The sequence below is a fragment of the Scomber scombrus genome, chromosome 4 (genome assembly GCF_963691925.1).
Source record: "Scomber scombrus chromosome 4, fScoSco1.1, whole genome shotgun sequence".
NCBI lineage: Eukaryota > Metazoa > Chordata > Actinopteri > Scombriformes > Scombridae > Scomber > Scomber scombrus.
This window is the reverse complement of record NC_084973.1, coordinates 21,626,991-21,644,933: the sequence shown is the minus strand read 5'-3', so window position 1 is coordinate 21,644,933 and position 17,943 is coordinate 21,626,991. Positions and strand designations below refer to the sequence as shown.

General features: G+C 38.9%; 2 protein-coding genes across 3 annotated transcripts in view; one reads left to right on the top strand and one right to left on the bottom strand.

The window, feature by feature from the left end:
- The window catches only part of hsd17b4 (hydroxysteroid (17-beta) dehydrogenase 4), a 28,646-nt gene extending 21,808 nt beyond the window's left edge, over positions 1-6,838 (bottom strand). The window contains exons 1-8 of the mRNA XM_062417568.1: positions 6,701-6,838; positions 6,171-6,224; positions 5,049-5,156; positions 4,358-4,417; positions 4,175-4,196; positions 3,978-4,024; positions 3,548-3,632; positions 1,282-1,469 (exon numbers count right to left, since the gene is read on the bottom strand). Of these exons, the coding sequence (XP_062273552.1) occupies positions 1,282-1,469; positions 3,548-3,632; positions 3,978-4,024; positions 4,175-4,196; positions 4,358-4,417; positions 5,049-5,156; positions 6,171-6,224; positions 6,701-6,752 (616 nt within the window). The 5' untranslated portion in view covers positions 6,753-6,838. The remainder of the gene's footprint in view (positions 1-1,281; positions 1,470-3,547; positions 3,633-3,977; positions 4,025-4,174; positions 4,197-4,357; positions 4,418-5,048; positions 5,157-6,170; positions 6,225-6,700) is intronic.
- A 3,740-nt stretch (positions 6,839-10,578) lies between these two features.
- prr16 (proline rich 16) overlaps positions 10,579-17,943 on the top strand; it is a 14,494-nt gene continuing 7,129 nt past the window's right edge. Inside the window, exons 1-3 of one of the 2 annotated variants that reach the window (XM_062417952.1) lie at positions 11,185-11,323; positions 11,473-11,713; positions 16,294-17,389. In XM_062417952.1, coding sequence (XP_062273936.1) covers positions 11,708-11,713; positions 16,294-17,166 — 879 coding nt within the window. In that variant the 5' untranslated portion in view covers positions 11,185-11,323; positions 11,473-11,707 and the 3' untranslated portion in view covers positions 17,167-17,389. Of the gene's footprint in view, positions 11,324-11,472; positions 11,714-16,293; positions 17,390-17,943 lie in introns of both variants that reach the window. The other variant, XM_062417951.1, reaches the window with a different exon arrangement.

Sequence of the window (17,943 nt, the reverse complement as noted above, 5' to 3'; positions counted from 1 at the left end):
TGACGGTAAGAATTAATATAATCTTCTTCTACGGGATAAAAACTCAACACAAAACATGCACTTATACTAGCATGTGAAGCAGGAAATGGGACAACCTATAATGCGTTAGAATATAGGTTTAAACTGATCTCACACATAATCAAGGTACTTCTGGGTGTATATTGGAGCCTTGAGTAAATATTAATTACTATATTATGAAATAGATTCCCATACATGTTGGAATGAAGACAAGCTATTAGGGGAAATGCTGCTAATTCCCTGTATGATCCATTAAAAAAATCTAATACCATACAAAATATGTCTCCAAAAAACATTTGTACCCTTCAGTCACCAAAACATGGTGGTTAAAAGAACAGGCACTCCGCTCCCTTCACTGCACGCTGCAATGTTTAGTAAGATTAGGGGTTTTATTTTTCTTGTTGTTTGTTTTTAGAAAGGCCTGAGTCAGTGAAAGCCAACATATGGAACCAAGTCATTTACTAAGGTAAGGCCATCCTGTGACAGTTGGCAGAGCGCAGTGTGACAGATGCTACTGCAGACCAGCACGGCAGGGCAACAAAATCATTCCTTTTATTTGTCACTTAATACCCCCATCAACAGAGCTGCAGTCACAGAACATGCACAATATGTTCCAGAAGTACAGACATTTCCAATCAGATTGGTGGGTTAGAAAATATGTTCATGGGCTCATAAGATCACTTTTAAAAACAGGAAAGAATGTTGAAAAAAGTTGTCATTTCAAAAGTAGATTTTTTTTTAATCATGTTTATGAGCTATTATGAGCTTTATTTCACTATGGTTACTGTAAATATTAAATGCTGAATTACATTGCTTTAAGAAATATATTTCACATAAAAAATGTTACATTGGCATACTTGCTTACATTTTTGTAAATATAACAACAGTGAAATGAGGAGGCCAGAGCCCCGTTTAAATCAAGGGGTGATACATTAAAACTTTTAAAGCTCTTACAAGGTGCATGATTTCATCATGGCCGTTGGAACAGCAAAAAAAAACACAGCTCTTGAATTTTAGATGATACATTTGCATGTCAAACGGGACTGCTGTTGCCTCAAATTTTGTAAATCAACATTATATGTAAGCATTATATATTATATAATGCAGCGTTGCTGCTCCAGAGAAAAGAGTCTGGTTAAAATCTATCTGCCCATTTTAGACTGTCGTGGAAGTGTTTGCACCCTGAAACTTAGTAAAACACCACAACATGTTATACACAGCAATTGCATGCAAATATATAAATATTTTTATCTGGCTGCTTACCTGGGGGCATGACAGTCTCTGTGAGCCGTGACCCAGCAACAGGAGCAATAGTGTTGCAGAAGATGTTGTACTTGCGTCCCTCAACAGCCAAGGTGTTTGCCAGACCCACTAAGCCCAGCTTGGCAGCGCTGTAGTTGGCCTGGCCAAAGTTACCATAGATGCCTGCAGCTGAAGTCGTCATAATGATTCTGGCCACACACATCCCAGGGCAACAAGTCAGTGTTAATGCAAAGTAACAGGCTTCACAATTGGAGTAATGTGAGACAGAGCCAGACCCCCAAACATACACACATAATCTCACGAAGAGTACACACTTTTCATGCATACATAAACACGCAGAAGTACGCATATGAAGGCAACTAGTCATGTAATGCAAGCCCACTCACTCACACACATACACAACTTCTTTATCACAAATACAACACTGCATACAGCAAATTTACCTGAATATTTTACTTGTACAACATTTAACACAGGTTATATGCAGAAAGAGATGCATGTATGCATAACGGACACACATACTTGCAAATAAAATTGTACTAGTAATCTAACGCAGGGAATTCACCTCAGTCAAGCACAGGTAATGAGCTTAAGCACAAATGCTACATTAACTATCGGAGACACCTGAAATGTGTTGTCTCACAAGTCAGCAGAAAGCAGTGATCCATATGTCAATACACTCATACCGTGTAATACAACCACTGCCAGAGGATTGGCAATAATAAAATATTTTATAATCTGCAACTTTTATGCTCTTATGATTACATTACAAAATACCAAACATGTCAGACTAGTGAGTGTTCCTATGAGAACCATTGATTTTCTTTTTTAAAGAGCATCATATCATAAAATAGTTATTTAAGGAGCAACAGAAGATGCACAAAATATATTTGATGATACACAATATATATATAAATATAATCTTGTTTAAGATGACAAGGCACAAAGGTTGAATTGTAAACTTGCCCATCCAAATATACAACCGGAAATGATCTGGATTATTCAGTTTGTCTATTTATATGATAAAGAATATTATTATGTCAAAACCTTGACATAAAAACTACATTTAATGTAACTGTCTTCTACTCAAATACAAGCCACTCTTGAGCTCAATGACACTTCTTTCAAAATGTCACTTTAATTTTTATACACTAATGCCTTCTCCTATTCATGTAGAACAGCTGTGTGCACTTGGGAAGGGCATCTGTTACCTGAAGTAACATGGGAGCAAATCTGCTTGTGTGACCTTCTTCTAAAAATTACAATTCAAAACACACAAACTTCAGTGAGCCCTATTAGCAACACGCATTTTTACTTGTCATAGCAGGAAAACACAGTGTGATTAATAATATTAATTTGTCCAGGTCTAATTTGCAGTCATTGTTAATGTTATTAGTTTTACATGTGTTGTCCTTGGTGAAAGAGGCCTTTTAACAAGGTTCCTGTTAATGTAGTAACACAAGCTGCTCTGGATGCCTGTTGAAGTCAGCAATGTCTTTACCATATTCCATTTAGGATTGATGGTGCTTTAAAAATATAATCAATACATATCTGCATACATCTTCACTGCTTCAATCCTAAATTAAATTATCTTCTGAATATTTCTTTACAACTAATGGAGCAGTCCATGTCTGCATGGGCTCTTTATTGAGTGGCAAAACATGTTCAATTTTTCAAGTTTAGTCCAGTAACAATTTTTATTTTGACTTGATCCTTCATGACTTGAAAGAATGACATGAACCCATGCACATCTTCACTGATTCTTGTGGAGTCATCAATGCAAGTACTATTCAAATTACTCAGAGATCAACCTTAAGTGCTGCATACCCAAATTAATTAATTTCCTTCTTTCTGTGGTAATTTGCATATTCGTATCAAATTTGCTGTCTTAGGCTTTTATCATTATGCAGATTTTATTCTTTTTACACAGTGAAATGACAAAAGTCAGAGTCAGAAAATATGTATAATAATGTGATGGCAGACATGCTCTGATTTATATACTCATTACCTCAAATGCATATCCTCAAGTGCCCACTTAAAGTGGGACACGTAAAAAATACCTTTGATACTTAAGCTGATGTCTGAATCAGAGCTTCATCACACAGCATTATATGCCATCCTGATTTCTTGATTACAGTCTACTGATGGTCTGTCTGCTGACAATATTGCAGCTTTGTAAGATATACAAAAATAATCCTGCCTGCATGATAGGAAGATAGCACAGTTTTTATCTACATCAATGAATGCCAGTAGCTGGGCTCCTTACCTGCCAAACTTTTGGTTTTTCATGTGGTTCCAGGCAGCACGGGTCACCAAAAAGGAGCCTCTCAAGTGAACTCTCTGAATCAGGTCTGAAATGCAGATTAAGAGGAATGGCACAGTAAACATTAACACACAACAAATAATATTACACAGTTAAGCTATCTCACATTTGTGGATCACTTCCACATATCAGTAGTTTGTTTTTTTTAAACTCCCACACAGGCAATCTGTTTTTACAAGCATAAGGTAGCTTGAAGCGGAAGCCAAAGTTAAAACAAATGTTCTTCTACTTATAGCGTGGTGGCACTGTCTTCATGAAGAGGTGAGCCAAACAAAAGGAAATTATGTGGTGATATGAAATGTGATGAAATCCCATGCACAGTATGAGTTAATGAGAGTGAATTGAATGTAAAGATCAGATATAATTTAATTACCCCAATCCAGATCACTCGTCCTGGCAAATGATCTATCACGAAGTATCCTAGGAAACGAAAAGCATTGTCATTTTTTCACATGATTACAATGCCCCAAACTCCTATTAATATACTAACTGCAATCAAATGGCCACTCTAAAAACAGATGGTGTGATTAGACCTAAAAAAAGTGTGATTATTGCCATGAAATGACTCACCCAGCATTGTTTACAAGAATATCTGGAAGAAAAAAAGATTTCTTATCAGATTTTGTTCAATAAAAACAGCAATAATAAGTCACTCACAATCATTTCATTCAGATCATTTAATCATGAACTGAGTTATGAACTGAATAATAAACTCTGATGGCCACATTATTTTCATCCAGAGACAATACTCACCTATTCTTCCAAATGCATCCAGTGCTGTTTGGATTAGTTTTTCTCCATCTTCTACAGAATCTGTACGAGCACAACAGAGACGGTGATGAAATGATGAAATGTTCTGCATAACTGTATCTTATTTGTGTTCCAGTTAGTTCTACAATTATAAAACTGATTCTTGGTTGTATTTAGGCTTAAGGTTACAACAATGTAAAGAATAACAGTTCCAATAATACAACAGAGGGGAAAATAAATTTAAGAAGAAAGTTAAGAGCCTGATGTGCTCATTATATTGAGTAATAATGTGTGACAACTCACCTATTCAAACTAATTATTCAACAATTAAAAACATTTTTAATGATTGCTGGGGATCATTATTTGTTACGCATGGAAAGTATGGTATCTTTTCTAGTGATAGCTTTGAGTTACATTTACAAATGAATCTGCCATGTTCAAAAATACCTGAATGAAACATCAAAGCGTTTTGTTAATTTCATTAAAAAGGTTTTTTCTTTCTTACAGATGCAAATACATCTGCCTACAATACTCACTGACTGCTTTATCAATGAGTCATTTAGACTGAATGAAAACACTATTCCTTTTGAGTCTATCATTACATAAGCTTAGTACTACAAGGTAAGCAGAGATAGAAACAAATAGATAGATATAGTGATGTGTGAGAGAGTAAGAGCCATTCCAAACTTCTCACCATAGTTCGCCACGGCCTTGCCTCCTTTTGCTCTTATCTCCTCCACCACCTTATCAGCAGCTGCAGAACTCTTTCCGCCCCCTTTAGTGTCTGCCCCAAGGTCATTCACTTTATTGCAACAAGAAGAAAGAGATTAGCAATAATGGGGTGAGTTCTGCAATTCTCCACGAGTGATTAGGTTAGGAGAAGAGTGTAGCTAAGCTGATTCCTTGTCAGAGTTCAAGGGCAAGTTCAGCTCAGGCAGCGGGGAGAGTTGTTAATTTTGGCAAGGGCAAATGTTTACGCCTACATCTGCAACTGCTGAGTCTAAAAAGTAAAAATATCATGACTGTTACAATCAATGCAATGCACATTTCTGTATGACATCTCTCATTCTGGGGTATATGTAATCCCTAAAATCAATTCAATCTAAAGATGCACCGATGCAATTTATTCTCTCCTGATGCCAATTTCAATACCTCAACTCAGGATCTGCTGATACCGAGTACCAATTTCATACCTCATTGTGTTGAAATCATTGGAATATTTTTAAAGTGAGTTAACTGTGACGCTAAAAAAAAAAAAGAATTTGCAACCTGCTGTGCAACTGAGTGAATGTAATTTTTTAACAGAAATCTTTTTTTTTTCCAACAATGACATTGACAATGAAACTGTAGTTGTAATGTGGATCGGTTACCAATCAGACATATTGGATCGGTGCATCTGTACTTAAATCAAAATGAGGACAGCAGCAGCAGTCATCTTTAGCTGTGTGCAATGCAGGAGCAACAATCTGAAGGTCCAAACTCAATCTCTCATGTCACAATCTGCAGATTAAAATCACTGTCACTGCTTTTCTGTGTATGAGCAGCGAGTAATAAGAACTTAAACACCAACATTTCTAAAATAGACGATTTGATTAATGAAATATGAAACTGATGTCTAGTACTTAACACTCCTACTGAGCTGTAAACATGCACACTGACATAACAGTCTCTTCAAAGCAAAATAAAAATAGCACACCCATTGTGGTAACTAGGCTTCACTCTTAGTAGGGGTGGTGGGGGGGAAGCTGCATGAGATCACGTCAACTACACTTGTTCCAGTGAAGGAGGCAATTTGATATGAGGATAATTTATTTACCGACAACTGAGGCGCCTCTTTCAGCAAAAGCCAGTGCATATTCTTTTCCCAGGCCTGTGGAAGATTAAAAAAAGAAGACAACAAGCTTCAGTGTACTTATAACAAAACATCACACCCCCTAGTAGTATGTCTGGTGTGGAGTTGCTTCATGTGCCCTTTCACACACTTGCGTCGTACTTTGATCCTTGTGTTATTCAAATAAGGAAGGCTGGCAAATGTCTGTTGCTAATCCAATAATTAACATTTAATACATGTTGTTTCATGTTTTCCAGAAGACTCATGAGGATGTCTTAACATTGCTTACTTATTGCGACTATTGGACGCAGCTCTTTCGCCAGTTTTAGCAGCCAAAAGGATACAGACATCACCTGCTAATGCAACAGAAAGGAAGGCTTGCGCAATTAAACGCGAGCTGTGTTAATAATCTGGCTCATACAGTTATTAAATCTTCGGGTATTTAAGTTAGCATTGGTAGCTAACGTTGCACAACCCTATTGAAGCCTGCATACAGCTAACATGGCGGGTTTTACCTCCTCCGGCCCCGGTGACAAGCACGACTCTTCCCTCAAATGACAGAGACATCCCAGTGAGATATTATTCTCTGAATGTGAGCTGTGACAGGACACCAGCACAATGGTAAAAGTAGGAGAGCAACAGTGGTTGACAGTCAGTCCAGCAGGGTGAACTTCCACAAGTTCCACTTCCGCAATAACGTAGGGGGCGGGCTCAGCAGTGACCAATCAGAAACCAGGATTTTATTAACCCTGTCGTCACCACACAGCTGAGTTTTCACATGGAGTATACAAAATATATCCCTTCAATATATTTTATATAATTTATTTTATTAAAAATTCATAACCTTGTGTTAAACAATGTTTCAGGTCTGTCTAAGTGTTTCCCTTCATAATGCACTTACACTGTAACTGATGAGGGGCAAAATCTAAAGCCTCCTTTTACGCCAAAACTCATTTATAAGTCTATCTGAAGCTAATGTGAAGCTTCAGTCGTCCAAGAGAGGGATTTTGATGCTAAAACGACTGTAAATGTGGCAGATATCCACTTGACTAACTTAGACTGCAGAAGTCAGATTAACTTCTTGCACAAAATGACTGTGTGGGCACACTGTGGATTTTGGCATTGAAAGCACATTTGAAGGGGATCTTTTAATAATGAACAGGGAGAATGACAGTGAAGAAAACCACTTTAGGTGTTCATTTGAGCACCTGTCTGTTTTATGACAGACTTCAAAAATGAGGAACCTATCCTTTAATATAAAAATCACATTACAGGACAATTGATTTCTTTTTAATTTCACTGTTAATATATGAAGTCATTTTTAGAACCTCATTACCTTGTTATAGATTATTTCAGTGTGTGTGCAAAACAATGTCAAATACAAGCTAATAAATAATAAATAGTTTATGTATATTAATCAAATCTATCAAATGTTTGCAAGTTTAAAAATATTCCCTTGTAAATTTGCAGACTGGCTTGAGTTTAAGAAATCAGCAATGGTGTCACAGCATACAGCACATTAGGCCTCACAGTATGGGCTATCACATTTTCCATGTCAGATTATTTTTCAGCAGAAAACTGAAAAAAGGTAATAAATTGCGCTCAATCTTTATCTTTAGTTTATGTAACATGTGTATATGTTTTTATACCCTCTCATTAGGCCAACTCCAGTTCCGTACAGAAGACTTTCAAATATTTTACTTGTGTAATTTATCTTTATCTTTAATATGTAATGACAACGATTCACTTTTTTGTGGTTATTCTAGTAGCTCATAGACAAGTTAAGCTAAGTGACATAGCAATAATATGAAACTACAGAATAGTAGTAGTGATATTAATTCCACTTTGACACCACATATGTTGACTTATAGCAGAAAAAGCACATGTGTATCTAATCCTATAATTGATGGTTCTGTTCTGTTTAAGTGCTGAAGTAAGCAGAACCAGTGAGCAAGAATGCAAAATGCCAGGAAGTATTAAGTGGCAAAGTTAAAGTACACAGCGATAATTAATGTTATTGATTACACTTGCATTTCCTGCAGCTATTATGTCTGAATGGCTGCAGTGGGAAAGGCCTATTGTGGCCCTGCAGATGGAGTATTTTTAAGAATTCATAAACTCTACAAATTTTACATCAATATCTTACACGTTAATTCATATCTTACACGCATAATGTTCTCATATGATCTGGTTTATCAATGATTGCAGAGGTTTTGGAAACCACCTAAAAAATGATAGAAAATGATATTCCACATCCTAAAATGTGGATCCCAGACTTTAAACCACTTAAAAATAAATAACTGTGAAGCACTTCATTTTACTTGATAGTACAGATGGGGAAAATGAATTTCAATAAACTGGAAATGTGACCTCCCTCCCTCGCAAAGACACTTGATCAATGAATTAATATCCTGCTGCACTCCAAAAAGATCCTCTACAATGTAAGGAAAAGATCCACACTGTTCAGGAAGATCTGAAGAGTTTTCAAAGATGTCTTACATCAATCCAAATGTGATGTCTGATACTCACTTATTTTGTTTTCATGAGGACATAATTTTATTTTCACATCCTAACATAAATTAAAACATTTTTTTAATACATATATACTTTTTAAATGCAGAACAAGCACTTTCATGTACATACATGCACTGTGCTTCGCCTGTATTTTCATTAATAATACCAGCACCTGCATTTCTTTGATTTTCAAAAGCTGTTGTACAACTTGCCTATAACCATCAGTAATATAATATACTGCATTATTATGAGATTATGTAAAGAAATACTGTAATTCTGAAATGATTTGTATTTACTATGGTATATAGCCAAATTAAATAGGGGACCCTGAGGAAAAAATATACTAATATAATAAGCTACAATCCTCCCGTATACTAAATATACAAGAGAACTTCAAGAGTTAACACAGGGGCTCTGTGCTATATATGTGTCATATGGCCTCAAATCTATAGTGTCACTGCATGTTTTGGATGAGGTTGAGAATGAAATTATTTGATATCATACAGACTGTGGTCCATTTTATTATGTTGATCACGATTAAGCTTTTCCTGAAAATGTCTGACGGTAATCTGAATCTGTTCATGACAGATAAATATAGACTTCATGTACAATTTTACATACAAAGTATTTAACTTGACGCAGTTAACTTTTTTTTCTCATTTGATACATGGATATCGTAACATTTGCTTGTGTTCCTTCATGGTTTGTCTTGCCTCTGTAATGTTATTCTGCTCACTCATATTTTATCAATTTTACTCAGCTGTGTCAAATTGCCTTCTTTAAGCGTGTCTTGATTGTACTGTAATATTAACAATAACTTTATTTATATATTATTTTTCAAAAACAAGTGCCTTACAAAGACAAGGAAATGCACTAAAAAATAAATTGTTGTTTTCTTTTTCTGCCCTTATAATATAATGCACTTTCACCGTTTTATGTTTGGCATTTATACCCTGCATCATATTGTAATATGCATGAATAGCCTACAGTTTATAGGAGACTTGAATTTGATATCTTTTTTCCACATAAAGGCAAATTATCCTGTTAGAAATCTGCATGCATGTGGCGAGATACCAACAAACTAACAGCTGCCATGCAATGAAAGAGAGAAACAGAGAGAGAATTATTATTTCATTGAATGTCTTACAATGTAATAAGGAGTATTCACTTAAACAAATTCAGCTCTGAATATCTGATTTCAAAGAGCTTAATGACCCCTCAAAATAAAACAAAATAAAATTCTCGTAGGAGAAATAAACAGGGCATATCTTGCTGCAAAGCGTGTATCAACATGCCACAAACTGAGGGACAGTGAATGATGTACAGACATACACACACAGTTGTTCTAGGTCACTTTTGGGAATATTTCTTAGACTTACATTCATTTCCTGGAGACCTACCCTTTCCTTAATCACAATTTGCCTAAACCTAACCCTTACCTTGACCACTGACCCAAAAATCAGCTTAATTACTCTGTTCCTATTTAAAATCTATGGCATTACTCTTGACTGGGGATTCATTTCAGTACGGCTACTGTAGCCTACCTCTCCACCCATCCCTAAACATCACACACACACACACACACACACACACACACACACACACACACACACACACACACACACACACACACACACACACACAATATATAGGATACTGTATAGGCTATATGTAATGAAACCAATGAAGCCCCTTTGCATTTGAATATGAGAGTGTGAAGGGAGAGAGAGAGAGAGAGAGAGAGAGAGAGAGAGAGAGAGAGAGAGAGAGAGAGAGAGAGAGAGAGAGAGAGCAGCCACCGTCTGCTGCTCAGACTCTCCGAGGAGGCTGCGATGGAGACAGGATGAAACTGCCGCGGTATTTTTTGGAGGAAAGTGCCTCTGGGGTGTCGTTACCTGGCAGCTTTCCTGAGTATATCATTACCAGAACCGCAAATTTGAGGAAAAGGGAGGAGTGTATTACCATTTGGTCGATGCCTGAGGATTATGGACCATTAGGTTGACGACCGGCAGTGTTACGGCTTTGGATAACAGCCTGATACAGTGTAGCTACTCTTTTATTCAGGCATTTTTAACGCGTCCGTGACTAATATTTAGTTGTTTTTATTTGTATTGCACAATGTTGAATTTAGCGCCTTTTTTCGACGTGAAGGATACTCGAGGAATATCCTTTTGTTGTTGTTGTTGTTGGACATGAATGTGTAAGGTGTAAAAAACAAAAAACAAAAAAACACCAGTATGATACAATATTTTGACATTTGTGTTATTTTTGTGTTACGGTCTATTGCGCATGCCTAGTGGTAGATATAGAGAGAGCTGTCCGACGCCACTTCGCACCTTCCCGGCCGTGATGTAGGAGCAAAAGTGAAGGGAGCAGAGGATTGAAAAAGAAAAAGAAAAAAAATGCGTTGGCAAAGTGGCAGCGTGGCGAGCAGCAAAGGATTTGACTTCACGATCCTTCACAAAACAGACTGTGCCACAAACTGAAGAATGTCAGGGACACCAGATGCAGAGGCTGAAGGAGTAGTCTCCAAAGTGAAAGTGAAAAAGGAGATCAAGACAATCGTGGAGAATTTGGAAACCATCCTGGGGGATCTGAAGGATGTAGCCAAAGAGCTCAAAGAGGTAAATGAACGAGAGAGAGAGAGAGAGAGAGAGAGAGAGAGAGAGAGAGAAAGAGAGAGAGAGAGAGAGAGAGAGAGAGAGACATAAACTGCCTTTTGCATGTAAGCACTAGTCATGCCATGTGTTTTATCCATGTGTTATTTCTACAGCAGGCTCTTGGTTTGTCTGAGAGGGAGACGCAAAGGCTAACCAACCACCTCACTGGGGGCCTGGAATAGGCTGTGACAGCACACACACACACAAATATACAAGACCATGCTCCTCCTCCCCCCTCCTGCCCACTAATGTATGTGATCATTCTGTCTGACATGAAAGACATCTGGCACAGGAGGATATGGGCTGTGAAATGACAGGACAGAGCTTCACCCTGAGTCACAGGCTTTGATGAAAGTGAGAAAATTTTAATCGCAATTAATATTTAATGGGCAAGTTGGTTCAACTATGGAAGGCGCTTTTGCATTGCGTTTCATCATCTTAATGCTGACTGTTGTTTTCTGAGAATTATCTCCTGCCAAATAATAGAGCGGTTGTCTTTTTACTTTTCATCTCTCTCCAACTCTCCTGGTGTCCCTCGATTTCTTTATCTTCACCTTTCCTAACCTTTCATTCCTTGTCTGTATCTGTTACAGCTGCTCATCTTCATCCTTTCTTTGTCTCTTGTTGTCTGCCTTCTTTCTCTTTCTCCTTTCTGCCTCCCTCTTTCTCTCCCTCTCTCTCTCTCTCCATAGAGTCCTTGTTAAAGATCAAAACTCTCAGAGCTGTCTGATTGGCTATTCAAATCTCAGTGATGCAGAGACAGGGGTGTTGAATAGAAGTCAGGGCGGGTGGGGAGGATGTCGCTGAAGGATTCGGGGATTATACAGAGACATATTGTGATTTTATTTACAGCAGTTCTGTATCTCAGCAGCAGTGCCTGTGTGCAGAGACATATTTTTATCTCATTCACGTGTTACAGTGCCTCTCTTCAAATCTGTTTTCCCTCTAAACGCCAATCACTGAACATCATGCTGCCGCTTCAGTCGCAGTATCCTGCAGTCTTACCTGCTTTTATGTTTACATTCCTCCACCGGCCACTCACACACCGGGCTTCCAGCATGCTGTGCTGAACCTGAACCTCTCACCCTAACATGACAGCCTGTCATTCTAATAAAACCCTATTGCGTACAGCCTCTGGTTCCTACATTATGGATGGGTAGTCGACACAGCATCTGTCTCCTTCTGCCTCTCTGCTCCCTTTACTCTGTTTTTGCAGCTTGAGCCGAGTTGGACTTCTTTTGTGTTCTTCGGCATTTTACAATGTCTCACAGCAGGCGGCAGAGATAAATTAGAGCAAGAACGCATGGTAATCTGTCCATTGTGAATTTTATTTTTGATGTGCACTCTTTCTTTCTTTCTTTCTTTCTTTCTTTCTTTCTTTCTTTCTTTCTTTGCTTGCAGGGAGATCTTGCAGAGGATCAGTTATTCTGACACCACACACACTAAACATAAACCTCGAGGGGGTGTTACTATCAAAGCCAGTGTTTAGGGTATAATTCATTTGAAATGCAGTTATCTATGGAAAGCACTTTGTGCTCCCAGCTTGAAAAGTGCTATTCTTATAAATTATTATTATCATTATTATCATTATTATTATTATTATTATTATTATTATTATTATTATTATTATTATTATTATTATCATCTGTTATAACCCACAGACAGGGCTGGAGCTGAGCCTGGCTTTTATGAGGGACCCTGCCCTGATGCTTGGCATAGCCGCCAAAGCTGCCTCGCCTACAGCAGGGACCTCAAACTGGGATACTGGTATTACCTATTGCGTGTGTCCCAACAAATTACCCATTTAAAGACTGCATGGAGAGTTTAGCTCCATTGCTTTCTCGGCCCTGGCTTTCTATCTTCCTTTTTATCTCTCCCTCTCAGTCACTTGGTCTCTGTTTCCCTCCTCATTACCGTCACTCCATATCACCTCTTCAGCCTTTTCTCAAGCCACTGTTTGGAAATGCATCTCAAACCCTTAGATGACAGCAACGTCCTTTTACAGTGGGCTAATATACTGGGAACACTGAGATAAACATTACTAATGCAAAATGAGCAATAGCAAGTTGCCATTGTCATAGTTACTTTATGAATGCATCACAAAAGTACATTAACGTTCCTTTCTGGTGAGTTTCTCTCAGAAGTTATTTCAGCTGTTTCAGGCCATGATAATATGAACTTAAGCATGTTCAGCGCAACTTTTATTTGACTTCCTGCAGACTCGCTGAGTGCTAGATTCTCATTGGTCAGGCAGCTAGTAGACTTCAGTTCTGGGCATCAAAGCAACAAAAATTCCACCAAGCAAAGAGAGCCACATGGGAAATCCTCTACAAATGTTTTTTGGACACACGTCCAAAATGGCTGAAGAACATGGATGTTTCAGTATTGAATTTCAGTCATTATGACAGGAAATGACATCAGATGATGTCTGGCAGCTTGTCCATTTGGTCCGCTAAATTGATTTTTTAATTTAATCCCCCGTAATGATGGTTCTGTGGGGAAGATTTATTATCTGTGTATGTAATTTCAAGAAACTTTGTCCTCACAGTTATTTTATTTCCATGGATATGTCCACAGTGCAAGTGCTTGCTTTATGAAATGAAATGCAGTCAGCTGTAGGAAAGGAAACAATAACCACAGGTGTCTCTCTTAGTAAACTGTCTAAGGATAGCACTGTACAGTCTGTCAAGCTTTTGTTGTATACTCAGTCCTTGTTGGTCTTCAAGATTGGCTCATATTGATTAGTGGATGTTGAATCAAAGTCAGTTAAGCACAATCCCTGAAAGAATGTGTCATTCTATATGTTGTATGTTTAGTTACAGTAAAATACATATATGTCTGTAGTGTATGCACTAAATGTATTAGAGAAAATGTTTAAGACCTGTGTGGAAATCATGGAGAAGCAGCAGGCTGAACTGTTTGACCTGTACCTGACCAGGCTGACCGAGAAGGCAGACAGGGTCTTTCAGTGGAGCCACTCCCTTCTGGTTGGAGGTATAGATACCCCAAGATCAGAACCAACCAAGCCGAAAACTCATTTATTCCCGTGGCAGTAACTCAATTAAACAAGATTCAGTAGCCACAGAGAGTCTGGGGAAGTGCATGGACTGAGGGATGTGGAGTCCATGGGTAAATAGGATTGTGCAGTATACCACTCACTATTTTTATAACAATTGTCGGTGTACAGTTATTGACATGCACTTCGAAAGCCTGCCTTGACTGTTGTGATATTTATGATGCCTGCTATAGAAGATTTCGGACTATTGTTTTTGGGTTTTTTTATTTAATGTGCTTTTAATTAATCTATATGGTCTGTGCTCGCCTCCCGGGTGAGGTGTTCAGGGCACGTCCCACCGGTAGGAGACCCCGGGGAAGACCCAGGACACGCTGGAGAGACTATGTCTCTCGGCTGGCCTGGGAACACCTCGGGATCCCCCGGGAAGAGCTGGACGAAGTGGCTGGGGAGAGGGAAGTCTGGGTTTCCCTGCTTAGGCTGCTGCCCCCGCGACCCGACCCCGGATAAGCGGAAAGAAGATGGATGGATGGATGGATGGTCTGTGCTGTACCTCAAATTGCCTCTCGGAGGACATTGTAGTTTTCTTAGTGTAAATCGATTATCTTGTGTTATGGTGCTATATTCTTACGACTATTACCAGTAGTCTTTGTTGCCTTTGTCCACGAAGAGTGCCAACAATCCAGTTTCTGCTGTAATGGCTCTTTAATATTTCCCTATTCATGCTGTGAAAACAAATTTCCTCTTTGAAGATAAAGTAAGTATCTTTGGATCTAAATATCTACTGCATACATGGGGTCCCAAGATAAAAGTTAATATTCACTTCTACTGCACTGAACAAAGTATTTCTGCCATTTTCTCTGACAATACAATTATAATAATAGTCTCCTTATGTACTGTATTCATAAATCATCTTACACTGCGAGATTGCAAATTCATTCAAATATTTAAACTGCGCTGTTTGCCTCGATTCCTTTCAACAAAATATATTCTGTCACAGTGTGTTTCTTATGTCTCCTTGTGGCACATCACTTCACCATTGCCACTGATGGTGTGTTTTGCTCTCTCAATATTGTGTTGCTCGAGGAGAGGATTTCTCCTGTTATTTTGAATGTCCTATCGTGTTTCTCCTCTCCTGTTTGTCTTTTTATCTCCGTCATAGCGAGGTTGTTTCCCCGCAATGAGTCTCAAACCGTGATGGATTGTCTCCTGCGCTGTTGTTAAAACAAATGACACTTTTGTTAGTAGAAATAGATCTTCCCTCTTGTAGCATTTGTATTATGTTTAGTTACCCTCTCTGCGTTTGAAACTCTCATCAATCTCAAACTTGCTCACTTTCAGGACACAGAGACAAACATTTGTGCTGACTTTTTTTCCCCAAGTGAAGAATGACAGTTGGTTTATTTTTCATATCTGTACCCTGTATATAGCTATTATGTAGACAATATCTATTTCATTCACTCCCAGTCAGCCTCACTCTTTTGTATTACAAATGACTGTTTTTGTTTCTTGGCTCGCAGGATATGGTTGGTATTGTCACTCCTCTCAGTTGTGATGGTGCTTGGGATTGCTGCAGTATATCTCTTAAGTCAGAGTCTGCCAGGCTCGTGACTGTTCCCATAAATTGTAGTGATATTTCTTTCCTCTCTGGCGTGGTTGTCATAGTAATATCTTAATCAGTATTTAATCTCATAAACCAATCTCTTAAATCAAAGTGTATCTTCTTTAACTTTTCTACAATGGTTTTCAATTTATTAATTAAGAAGTCGAGGAGATAAAAACATCAGGTTCAATCTTGTATCATGATCATTTTCTTCTTTCTTTTCCCAATTATCAGTGTTGTTATAAGTGATAGTTCTTTCTCTCTTTCTTCATTGATTATTATTCCTGACCTCCATTATCTCCCTCTTCTCGTCACCAGGTTGTTCATGATATTGACACCTTGACTTGTGACCTGCAACTGGAGGAGGACGGACTGACAGACAGCTCTAAGACGGACACGCTCAACTCCAGCTCCAGTTCCACCACCACCACCACCGCTTCCAGTCTGGAGAAGATGAAGCTCTTCCCCGACGACTGCATCTTCAAACCACCTACACCCATCCCACCGGTCCCCGTCAACACCACCGCAGTCCTGACTGTACTCAAGAAACCCCACCCGCCCTTACCCCCACCCAGACTCACCCCGATGAGAGCCGAAGATCACAACATTAAGAATCTGCCTCACCCAACATTAGTGTTATCAGGGAATATATCCAAGGCTAACGGGTCTCTGTTGAGAAACGGTGGGGTTTTCCCATTGAAACCAAACAGGGAGTTATTCTCCTCCACACCGTGTTTCATCTCTAGTGACAGTGGGATCCCTGAGTCGGGGCTTGTTCCTACATTGCCCAGGCCCATGCCTCTCCTCCATCATGAAAAGAACAAATGCCCCAAGGCCCCCAGCAGGGAGCCCCGTGAGAGGGAGCGTGTTCGTTTCAGTGAGAAAATCCAGTACCACGGCTACTGCCCGGACTGTGACCTTCAATACGATGTAGACGACACAGAACTACACTTACAGACTGAGCTGAACGACTTAAGGCTCAGCCCTGTACACTGCTGCTCTTCTTCCTCCCCTCCTCCTCATCCTCCTCATTCTCTTCCCCACGAACTGATGTTGGAGAACGGAGGCCTCTCAGTCAGCCACAGTTTCCCGCCGAAAGCAAACCCTCCTCCACCTTGTGTGCCTCCTCATCCGACTTCCCTCAAGCCCCAGAAAACAATCCTACGCAAATCAACCACAACCACAGTTTGACACCGAACCCCTCGTTCTGTCTAACTTAAACATTCTTGAATCATTCATAGTGTTTTCTACTTTATGAGCGCATTCTACTCGAGATGAACTTTGGATTACCCAAATAGAGAGAGAGAAAGGGTTGGGAAATAGGAAACAAAAGGATGCAGAAAACGACTGGAATAAAGAAAAAGGCATCGCCATAGGCTCTGAGATGTACACACAGAGAGATCAGGAGGAAGCGGTGAGTGTTTGCACATGTATAACTGTGTTTGTCAGGAGGCGAAAGGGAGGAACAAAAGAGAAATTGCATGTGTGCACTGACTCATATCTGTCTGCATGCAAGTGTATTTGTTTATGTATATTCATGTGTTTATATTTTATATTTGTGGGTGCGTGAGTAGGTGTTTGTGTGCAGATTGTGATTGTGTGTTTGAAGGCCGTGAGCATTGACTGCAAAATGTACACGGACTTTAAAATTTCAGGAGAGACTCTGCTGACAACGGTAAAACTAAATTGTATCTGTGTCTTTCTGGAAGCTATCGTTACTAACGAGTCTCAAACTCAGGAAGTTCTTTCAGAGAACGGCTCTGATTAATTCATGTCCCTCTGGATGAAACAAGAAAACCCACTTCCCTTAGATTTCATCCAAAGCCCTAAAGATCCTTCCATAGACTGATATATATACAGTACCAGTCAACAGTCTGGACGCACTCTCTCATTTAAGTGAATGGGAAAGTGCGTGCAAACTTTTAACTGGTACTGTACACTTACAAGAACAACTTTCCACCAATGATA